At 49.1% G+C, this 10,795-nt stretch overlaps 1 protein-coding gene across 1 annotated transcript in view; it reads left to right on the forward strand.

Moving 5' to 3' along the window:
* Positions 1 to 10,543, forward strand: part of ADAMTS8 (ADAM metallopeptidase with thrombospondin type 1 motif 8) — a 30,323-nt gene extending 19,780 nt beyond the window's left edge. The window contains exons 7-9 of the mRNA XM_029075292.1: positions 1,106 to 1,278; positions 1,418 to 1,593; positions 7,493 to 10,543. Coding sequence (XP_028931125.1) covers positions 1,106 to 1,278; positions 1,418 to 1,593; positions 7,493 to 8,063 — 920 coding nt within the window. The 3' untranslated portion in view covers positions 8,064 to 10,543. The remainder of the gene's footprint in view (positions 1 to 1,105; positions 1,279 to 1,417; positions 1,594 to 7,492) is intronic.
* Positions 10,544 to 10,795: the final 252 nt, after the last annotated feature.

Below are 10,795 nucleotides of genomic sequence, written 5' to 3' on the forward strand. Positions count from 1 at the left end.
GCGGGGGTTGGTGCGGGACCAACCAAGTGCCAAACTCCTGGACGAGCATCCCCGAGCCCCTCTGATTCTGGTCCAGCTCCATCAGAGTGAGCAGGGGGAGGACCCGGAGTCCAGTCCGGAATTGGCTTCTGGCCAATTCAGGGGTCCCGGCTCAGACCGCGTCCCGGGGGCTTGTCTGGAACCAGACTGGCTTCAGTTCTGTGGGGCCGGAGGTGGAGGGGGGAGACAGATGGGGGTGGAGGGGAGGGCCCAGGTGCCTCCACACCCCAAATTCCTTTGACTTGGGTGTCTGTAACTGCTCTATTCTTCTTGGTTTCTCCTTGGGCTCTAGTGGAAAGAGCACGGGCCTGGGAGTCAGGAGAGCAGTCTTCCCTTCTCGGTTCTGCCACATGCCCACTGTATATCCTTGGACAAATCACTTAAGTTCTCCATGCCTCAGTACAATGGGGATTCAGTACCTGTTCTTCCTCCCCCTTGGACTAAGAGGCTCATATGGGACCAGGACTGTCTGATCTGATTATAATGTATCTACCTCAGCACTTAGCACAGGGTTTGTCACAGAGTTAATACTTAAATTCTACTATTATTAATAGTAGTAGCAGTGGAAAGAGCAGGGGTCTGGGAGTCAGAAGACCTATGTTTTCATCAGCTGGCCTGTTAAGTGAGCTTGGACAAATCACTTATCCTCTCTGTGGCTCGGTTTCTTCATCTGGAAAATGGGTATAAAACATGTCCTCTTCTTCCCTCTCTCCTACTGTGAGTCCCCTATGGGATAGGTTACTGTGCCAAATCTAATTATCTTAAATCTATCTAGCCCAGAATGGCCTAGAAGAAAGAGGTCGATCCTGGGGGTCAGAAGGACGTGGGTTCTAATTCTGGCTTTCCCACTTATCTGCTGGGTGACCTTGGGCAAGTCAGTTCACTTCTCTGTGCCTCAGTTAACTCGTCTGGACCCATGTGGGATATGGACTGTGCCCAACCCGATTTGTTTGTATCCACCCCAGCGCTTAGTACAGGGCCTGGCACCAATGTAGTCACTTAAGAAATGCCACAATTATCATTATTATTATAGTTAGCACTGAAAAAATACCATCATTCGTTGCAGGGAAGAGCTTCCGGGAGCAGCAGTGTGAGAAATACAACGCTTACAACTACACGGACAAGGACGGAAACCTGATGCAGTGGGTGCCCAAGTTCACAGGGGTGTCCCCCCGGGATCGATGCAAGCTCTTCTGCCGGGCCCGAGGACGTAGCGAGTTCAAAGTGTTTGAAGCCAAAGTAAGAGCTGCACAGAGGGTCCAGAATCTCCCCGCGCCCCCCCATCCCAGCCTCCCCCCATTCCTGGAGCTCCCCGCTCTCCTCCACCCCCACCATTTCAGGCGGCCTTCTCACTGCTGGGCCCTTCTCGCCCCTGCAGGTGATCGACGGGACCCTGTGTGGGCCAGAGACCCTGTCCGTTTGCGTCCACGGCCAGTGCATCAAGGCTGGCTGCGACCACGTGCTCGGGTCGACCCGGAAACTGGATAAGTGTGGCGTTTGTGGGGGCAGCGGCTCCTCGTGCAGGAAGATCTCTGGATCACTCAACCGCTCCAAGTGAGTCAATCCAACCATCAGTCGATCGATCGGCGAGCGCTATGCTAAGTGCTTGGGAAAGTATGTCGGGAGTCAAGCGCATGTCCCTGCCCACAGGAGGGGCTTTCAAACAATTAATCAATAGTATTGAATGAGTGCTTACTGTGAGCAGAGCACTGTTCTAAGTGTTTGGGAGCGTACAATAAAACAGAGTAGGTAGACATGTTCCCTGCCCACACTCGAAGAGCTTTTAGCCTAGATAGGGAGACAGATGTTAATAAAAATAAATAATTTATATTTTGGGTGAAACAGACAAAATAATTTGCACCTTCTAGACTGTGGTCCCATTGTTGGGCAGGGATTGTCTCTATTTGTTGCTGAACTGTACTTTCCAAGCGCTTAGTACAATGCCCTGCATACAGTAAGCACTCAATAAAAGCAATTGAATGAGCTTATAGATAGCGGGAACAGAAAGAAGCAGAAGGAAGCAGAAGGGTCAATTTAGCAGTAGACTGAATTTGCCATGATGGAATTGCAGAATTCAATCAGAATCCAGAAAATCAGTGAATGCACATTGGAGGAATACATATCTACCCGTATGTCATAATAACACTGGAATTTGGTAAGCATATCTTGTGGGCCAAACACTGTACTAAGTATGGTGCAGAGACAATACAATCAGAGCAGACAGAGTCCCTGTCCCAGGTGGGGCTCACATGAGGGAGAACAGGGATTTTATCCCCAATTTAAAGATGAGAAAACTGAGGCACAGAGAAGGTAAGTGGTTTGTCCCAGGTCACACAGCATACAAGCAGCGTGGCTCACTGGAAAGAGCACGGGCTTTGGAGTCAGAGGTCATGGGTTCGAACCCCGGCTCTACCACTTGTCAGCTGTGTGACTTTGGGCAAGTCACTTAACTTCTCGGTGCCTCAGTTACCTCATCTGTAAAATGGGGATTAAGACTGTGAGCCCCACGTGGGACAACCTGATTCCCCTGTGTCTACCCCAGCGCTTAGAACAGTGCTCGGCACATAGTAAGCGCTTAACAAATACCAACATTATTATCCAGGACTGGAACCCAGGTCTTCTGACTCTCAGGCTCCGAGCTGTTTCGACTAGGCCACGATGCTTCTGACACTGCGGAACATGATTCTAAATACATATGTGCTAAGGGAGGCAGTTGGGTTGATATAATGATGTTGGGAATTCATCGAGAAAGCTTTCTGAAGGAGGCAGAATTTTGAAAGGTCTTTGAAAATGAGGAGAGCTGAGGGCTGATTTGTGGAGAGAGGAAGTTCCAGGCTGCATGGAAAGTGTGAGCAAGGGATGGGAGGTGGAGCTGAAAGTGAGTGTGGAAAGAGTAAATCATAATAAAAATAATTATGATACCTGTTAATTACTTACTGTGTGCCAAGCAATGTTCTAAGCGTGGGGGTAGATAGAAATTAATCAGGTAGGACACAGTCCCTGTCCTACATGGGTCTCACACTCTTAATATCCATTTTACAGGTGAGATAACTAAGACCCATAGAAATTAAATATTTGCCCAAGGTCACACAGCAGGCGCCTGGCAGAGGTGAGAGTAGAATCCATGTCCTTCTGACTCTCAGGCCCGTGCTCTATCCATTAAGTCACACTGCTTCAAAGAGTGTCAACTGGGGAATAGTGGGTCAAGCGAACTTAAATGGAACACAAAAGTAGTCGGCGGATGGCCTTGAAGCCAGTGGGGTTTGAGGTGGAGGGAGATGAGCAGTCATTAGAGGCTTTTGAAGAATGGAGAGACGTGTATTGAGCAACGTTTCAGAAAGGTGATCCAAGCAGCTGTGTAGACTATGGACTGAAGGTAACAGAGGCTCGATGTGAGGAGACCAGTGAGGAGGATGATTCAGTGGTCAGACTGTGAAATGACATGTCCTCGAACTAAGAGAGTGATCATTTTTATTTATTTTTTAATAGTATTCATTAAGTGCTTACTATGTGTCAAGCACTGTACCCCAAGCACTGGGGTAGATACCAGGATGGAAACAGACCCTGTCTCACATGGATTTACAGTCTTAATCCCCATTTTTACACGTGAGGTAACCAAGGTGCAGAGAACTGAAGTGACTTGTCCTAAGTCACCCAGCAGACACATGGCGGAGCCAGGATTAGAACCCAGGTCCTTCTGACTCCCAGGCCTTGGTCTATCCACTAGGCCATGCTGCTTGTCTCTTGAGTCTCTCCAGAGGACCAGGCCCCAGGTCAGTAGTTGGCAGGAGAGAAGAGGCAGGTTTGACCAGATGGAGGGAGGGAGTTTGAGGAGGGGGGGAAGGCTTTCCCAGGGTTGAGCTGGGTGCCGTGAGAAGAGGAAGGGAGCTCGGGAACCTGAGGTGTCTCTAACCTCCTTCTGTGGTGTCTCTAGCCTCCTTCTCTGGAGCCCTTTGCTCCGTCTCTCGGCCAGGCTCAGTGGAAGGGGCAGGCAGTTTGAGATGGGACAACTGAGGCTGAGAAGGGGTGAAACCCTCCCAAGGGCCCCCAGTGAGTTAGGGCCACAGCTCCCAGCCCACTGGCCGAGAAGTGACGTCCTCAGACGTCGTCCACCAGGGGCTGACGCTGCCCAGCAATGGGCTGTGAGGCATTGGCCCTCCCTGCACAGTTAGGGTATTTCTTCAGTCAATCAATCAATCAATCAGTCGTTATTTATTGAGCGCTTTCTGTGTGCAGAGTACTGTACTAAGCCCTTGGGAGAGCACAATATAACAGAATTGGTAGAGACATTCCCTGAAAGCAGCATGGCGTAATGGATAGACCACAGGCCTGGGAGTCAGAAAGTCATGGGTTCTAATCCCTGCTCCACAGCTTGTCTGCTATGTGACCTTGGGCAAGTCACTTCACTTCTCTTAGCCTCAGTTACCTCAACTGTAAAGTGGAGATTGAGACTGTGAGCCCCACGTGGGACAGGGATTGTAGCCAACCCGATTTGCTTGTTTGTCTATCCCAGCGCTTAGTATAGGGCCTGGCACATAGTAAGCACTTAACAAATACCTTAATTAATTAATTAATTGTGTTTACAGTTTAGAGGGGGAGACAGACATTAATATAAATAAATAAATAGCATAATGAATACTTATAATAAATAAATGATATATAATGATATAATTGAGAGATATAGCCAATATAATTGTGAGCACTAAAATAAATAAATAATAAATATGATAATACTTAATATAAATAAATAGCAAATGCTTTCTAAGTGATCACTATGCGCCAAGCACTGTACTTATTATTCAGGATGGCCAGTTCTGTCACAGGCTGAAAGAGTCCCCGAGGAAAAACGAGGAATGTCTGGAGAAAGTCAGAGCCATTTTGAATGGCTCTATCCCAGGCCCTGGGGCCTCACTGTGGGCAGTGTGTCATAGGGAAAAAACCTGGCTGGGAGTCAGGGGACCTGGCCTCTTAACCCAGCTCTGCCACTGGCCTGCTCTGTGTCTTTGGACAATTCACTTAACTCCTCTGTGCCTCAGTGTTCTCATTTGCAAAATGGTACTTCGATACCTGTTCTCTCCTTTTAAAAAAAATCCATCAATCAATCAATAAATGGTATTTATTTAGCACTTACTGTGAGCAGAGCGTTGTACTGAGTACTTGAGAGAATACAACAGAGTTTATGGACACGTTCCGTGATCATAATGAGTTTACGGTATAGAGGCATTTATCAGTGCTTACTATGTGTCAAGCATTGTTCTAAGTTCTGGGGTAATAATAATGATAACAATAATGATGGTATTTGTTAAGGGCTCACACTCTTATTCCACATTTTGCAGATGAGGTAATTGAGGCCCAGCGAAGTAAAGTAATAATAATAATAATGATGGCATTTGTTAAGCACTTACTATGTGCAAAGCACTGTTCTAAGCGCTGGGGGAGATACAAGGTGATGAGGTTGTTCCACGTGGGGCTCACAGTTTTAATCCCCATTTTACAGATGAGGGAACTGAGGCCCAGAGAAGTTAAGTGACTTGCCTAAAGTCACACAGCGGACAAGTGGCGGAGTGGGATTAGAATCCATGACCTCTGACTTCCAAGCCTGGGCTCTTTCCACTGAGCCACACTGCTTCTTGCCCAAAGTCACACAGCAGACAGGTGTCAGAGCTGAGATCAGAAGCCATGACCTCCTGACTCCTAGGCCCGTGATCTCTCCACTATGCCATGCTGCTTCAGGTTAATCATTTTATTCACAGTTCCTGTCCCACATGGGGCTCACAATCGAAGTAGGAGAGAGAACAGGTATTTAATCCCTATTTTAAAGTTGAGGAAACTGAGGCACAGAAAAGTTAAGCGACTTGACAAAGGTCACACAGCAGTCAAATAGTGGAGCTGGGATTAGACCCCAGGTCTTCTGACTCCCGGGCCTGTGCTCGTTCCACTAGACCACGCTGCTTCTCCCTTAGACTGTGAGCCTTGCACACTCTAACTAGAGTGTGTCCACCCCAGAGCTTGTCAAATAATCAGCGCTTAACAAATACCACAATTATCATTTTCGGAGCATGCCCCACCGGATCCTAGGACATCTCCCCCATTTGAGTACAAAGCTCCTTGTGGCCTGGGGGCATTTTTCATCCTTCCGTTGTACTTTCCCAAGGGCTTCAAACCATCAGGCGAGAACTTCACGTTTTTCCATTACCTTTTCACTACTCTAATCGATCAATCAATATTATTGAGCACTTTACTGAGCACTCAAATTATTGAGCACTTACAGTGTGCAGAGCACTATACTAAGCTCTTGGGACAGTACAATACGACAGGGTTATAATAATAATAATAATAATGTTGGTATTTGTTGAGCACTTACTATGTGCCGAGCACTGTTCAAAGCGCTGGGGTAGATACAAGGTAATCAGATTGTCCCCCATGAGGCTCACAGTTAATCCCCATTTTACAGATGAAGTAACTGAGGCACAGAGAAGTTAAGTGACTTGCCCACAGTCACACAGCTGACAAGTGGCAGAGCCGGGATTCGAACTCGTGACCTCTGACTCCCAAGCCCGTGCTCTTTCCACTGAGCCACGCTAGCTTAGTCTAGTACACTCTGCTGCCTGCTCCTACTCTTTCAATCAATCAGTCAATCGCACTGATTGAGTTTTCTATGTGCAGAGCTCTGTATTAAGCACTTGGGAGAGTACAACATAGGAGTGTTGGTAAACACATTCCCTGCCCACACAGGACTTACAGTCTAGAGGAATTGCCTGCTTCCTCCTTCTTGCCTGCTGTTTCTCAAGAAGTCATCTCCCCCCCACTCTCTAAATTCACCCCTTCCCCCTGCGCTTCTGAGACTATCCCTCTTCTCTCATAAAAGCAATCATCCCCTCTTCTTCTCTCCTTCACTGCCACCTCACTCCCGACTCTTCCATCTCTATTCCCATGTTCACCCTGTTTGCCCATTTTGTAGCTCCCTCCCTTTCCAAATCTGACTGGTTACAGCCTTCCATATATTTAAAGCCCTCCTGGAATCCCAGGGGCCTCCTTGAAATGATCTTATCTCGCAGACTTGAGACCAAACAGACCAAGTGGCATCTATCCAGGCTCCATGGAGATTCACCTAGAAGGGAGGAATGAGATTTCTTTCCATCCTAACAGTTAATTCCCTGGCTCAGGAAGATGAGTTTTTCTGTTTCAGTTTTAACTCCATGAGCTTCTGTGGCCAAAGTCCAATGCTCGTTCCTGGGATGGAATTCATTTACAATCTTACACCGGAGGGAGATGCAGACCCATCTCCCTCCGGTGTAAGTAAGATTGTGGCCGCAACAAAGTCAGAAAATATCAGGTCCTTGGCCACCCCCAAGGTTTTGGCCCCCGGAATCTCCACTCTAGCTCCAAAAACATCAGGCTGGGGGGTAGCTGGAGTCTCAGGCCCAGACCTGTGCCCTCTTCTGTCTCCTAGGTACGGCTACAACGACATCGTCACCATCCCCGCTGGGGCCACCAACATTGATGTGAAACAGCGGAGTCACCGCGGGGTCAGAAACGACGGCAATTACCTGGCTGTGAAGACCACCGACGGGCGGTACCTGCTCAACGGGGACCTGGCCATCTCGGCCATGGAGCAGGACATCCTGGTCAAAGGCGCCATCCTCAAATACAGCGGCTCCATCGCCGCCCTGGAGCGGCTCCAGAGCTTCCGTCCGCTGCCCGAGCCCCTGACGGTCCAGCTGCTGACCGTGTCCGGCGAGGCCTTCCCGCCCAGAGTCAAGTATACCTTCTTCGTGCCAAAGGATGTGGCCTTCGGCAAGCAGAAGGCCAAAGACAAGAAGCCGACCAATGTCATCCAGCCCCTGAACACCGTGGAGTGGGTCCTGGGAGACTGGAGTGAATGTTCCCAGACCTGTGGGGCCGGCTGGCAGCGGCGAACAGTAGAGTGCAGGGGCCCTGCAGGCCTGGCTTTGGCCACCTGTGACAAAACCCTAAAGCCAGAGGACACCAAGCCCTGTGGCCACGTCCCCTGTGCCCTGTGAGAGTTGAGGCCGCGGTCCTTTTGCTCACGGACTCGCGGTGACAGGGTAGGGTCAAGGGCGTCACCTACAATGCCCATCCTGGACAGAAAGTGGCACCAAAGAGGCCCAGAGCCCCCTGTTGTCCCCCTGTGCCCCGCAAGGACACTGAGCTGGAGAAGGAGGCGAGAGGACAGGGCAGCGAGGAAGGGCAGACAGCAAAGACAACTCCTAAGATGACCTGACCTTGATGATTCAAGAAAGGGATGTGGGTTTAAAGGCCAAAGTCGAAAATAGAAAACAAGACAACAACCCATTGGCCAAGGATGCATAGATTAGCAAAGTGGAAGGAGGAAGAATTAACTTCTCTTGGCTGCTTTCTTTCCCCCAATAGAAAATCTACCTCAGAGGGAAGGAAGGCACAGTGGAAGGGAAACGTGGACAAATTCTACAGCAAAGGCTCTAGCTGGAGCCTCTTGAGCTGCCTTTGAAAGGATGGTGCTGCTGACATCCTCGTGATTGAAGTCCATTTGTCAGAAAGCCCCTGGAGTAAGAGCGGAGAGGTGTGCTCAAAGCCAGGGTGGTGCCTGCAGTTTTCGGTGTTCAGAGTGTAGTCCTCTTGGCTTTCCTCCCTCTCCTCCCCTTGTCCACTTTTTTTAGGCCCTCTTCCCAGCAGAATGGCCATGTAGATAGTGCCAAGGAGGAGAGGGGATGCATGGGCATGGTGACCCCCACTCCCTCCCTCCACCAACCACTGCCACCATGGCTCCCAGACCATGGAGGCCCTCGGGCAAGAAGGAGGGTATGGCATGGGGGGAGGGAGAAGTGGGTCAATGGCAGTCAGTGCTCAAATTCTCCGCCGCCCCAAGCCCAACCCTGGCATGCAGGACTCTCTCCTTGGGCAGGAAGAGAGGCCATTTAAACTCCGGGGTTCTCGAACTCCTCTCTGAAGGGGAGCGGCAAGAATCGTTTGCTAGATTGGAACCTCTTGGACTGGACCTGAGGTTCTCAGACTTTTTTCTTGTCTAAGCAGCCCATCCCTAGTCTCCTTCATCCCATGCCTCCCAACCACGCTGTAAACTGAAAAGAACCCAATGGTCAGTGATATTTCCAGGCTGTTTGGAAGGAAAGAGGAACAGCTGTGCGGGTTCCAACTCTTCCAGGCATAGCCAGATTTCCCACTGGGCTTTCTAAGAAGGAGTACAGAAACAGAGGGATACTGGGGAGTGAGCGGATCATAAAGAAAGATTAGTTATTCGGTGTGGGGAGTGAGTTGGGAGGTGTTTATGGGAGAGGAGTAGTTTGGGTTGGAGGCTTCTCTGAGCTCTCCATCCGCTCTGGGCTCTCCCCAGAATCCCTGAGGACTGGCCCTCTTGGCTACACACCATTTTATTATGTTTTCATTTTAGTTTTCACCTTCCCGTTTGGTGTTACAGTTCAAAAAGGGTTTGGATACAGTCGAGGACAAGTGGTCCAGACATGGTCCAGAAGGAAAGTTCTGGATGTTAGATGGTCCATTCCTGACATCCAGGAGGAAAGCCATCACACCACTACGCCAAGAATCCTGCTGCCTCTATCAGCAAAAGACTCCTGGACTGGGCTGGAAGGATTCAGGCCTGCCCCAGCAGTGACATTTCTTTTTGTTCTTTTATTACATTGCTAAGATTCTACATAGATTTATTTATATCTAGAAATGGCTAGCTCATCCTCCATTGTTCTTCCTCTCACTCCAGCTCCTTCTCACTATCTCTCGATGCTCCTCTCCCACCCTCCTGCCATCTCACATGGAGTCACTATTCGAGTCAGTAATGGGAGAGAGGCTGGGTTATGGTAATGGTCCACAGGAAATCCATAGTATTTATTGAGCACCTGCGGAATCCACTGAGTCCATTAGACTGTAAGCTCCTTGAGGCCAGGAATTGTATCTACCAATTCTTTCGTATTGTGTCCATCCAAGGGCTTAGTACATTGCTCTATATAGCATTGATTGAGTGATTGATTATTGAGTTTTAAGCCTGTCACTAAGTCCTTGGCAGAATATAGCAGGAGCAAGACACCAAATCCCTGTCCCGAAGAAGTTTCCAACTTACTGGAGGAGACAGACGGACTATAATTATTTGCAGAGTGGAAACAGGAGGAGGAACAAGGATATGGCAGCGTCAGCCTGAAGCTACCCCAGAGAACATCATCTTCCCGATCAACAGAACCCAACTCCCCCTAATAACGTTGGTGATTCTCCACGTTCCATGTTCCCTTGGGCAGCCCTTACCCACCCCACTCCCTCTTGCCCTGATTCTTTACATCTCCCTCCTCTCTGCCTAACGCAGAATAGTAAGGAACAGAGAAGAAAAGTAGAACTCAAAAAATGACAACCTTACTGGAAAGTAATTTTCTGATTTTCACTTGAGAAATGCCCGAAAACAGACTGTCCAGATGCTGGAGAACCATGTAAATTATATGCAAATGACAAGCAAATAAATCTGTGAGCATTCTAACTACTTCAACCACCTGGGGAGCGTTCTAACGAGCACCTCTGGCATAGCATCCAACCCTGAAGCTGGCTTTTACTTTCCCTCTATGTCTTGTCTCCTTTCCTGTAGGTGGTCTCTGACCTGTGGGATGGGGTCTGTCACCTCTCAGGTTCCTCTGTCCCCCAGGAACTCTGGACACATGGGAAGGGGGTGTGTGGGGGTATATGGGTGTGGAATCTCTTCAGCCTGATAACACCAAACCTTCCCAGGAAGACAATAGCAAAG

This window comes from Ornithorhynchus anatinus, chromosome 11 (genome assembly GCF_004115215.2).
Source record: "Ornithorhynchus anatinus isolate Pmale09 chromosome 11, mOrnAna1.pri.v4, whole genome shotgun sequence".
Taxonomy (NCBI): Eukaryota; Metazoa; Chordata; class Mammalia; order Monotremata; family Ornithorhynchidae; genus Ornithorhynchus; species Ornithorhynchus anatinus.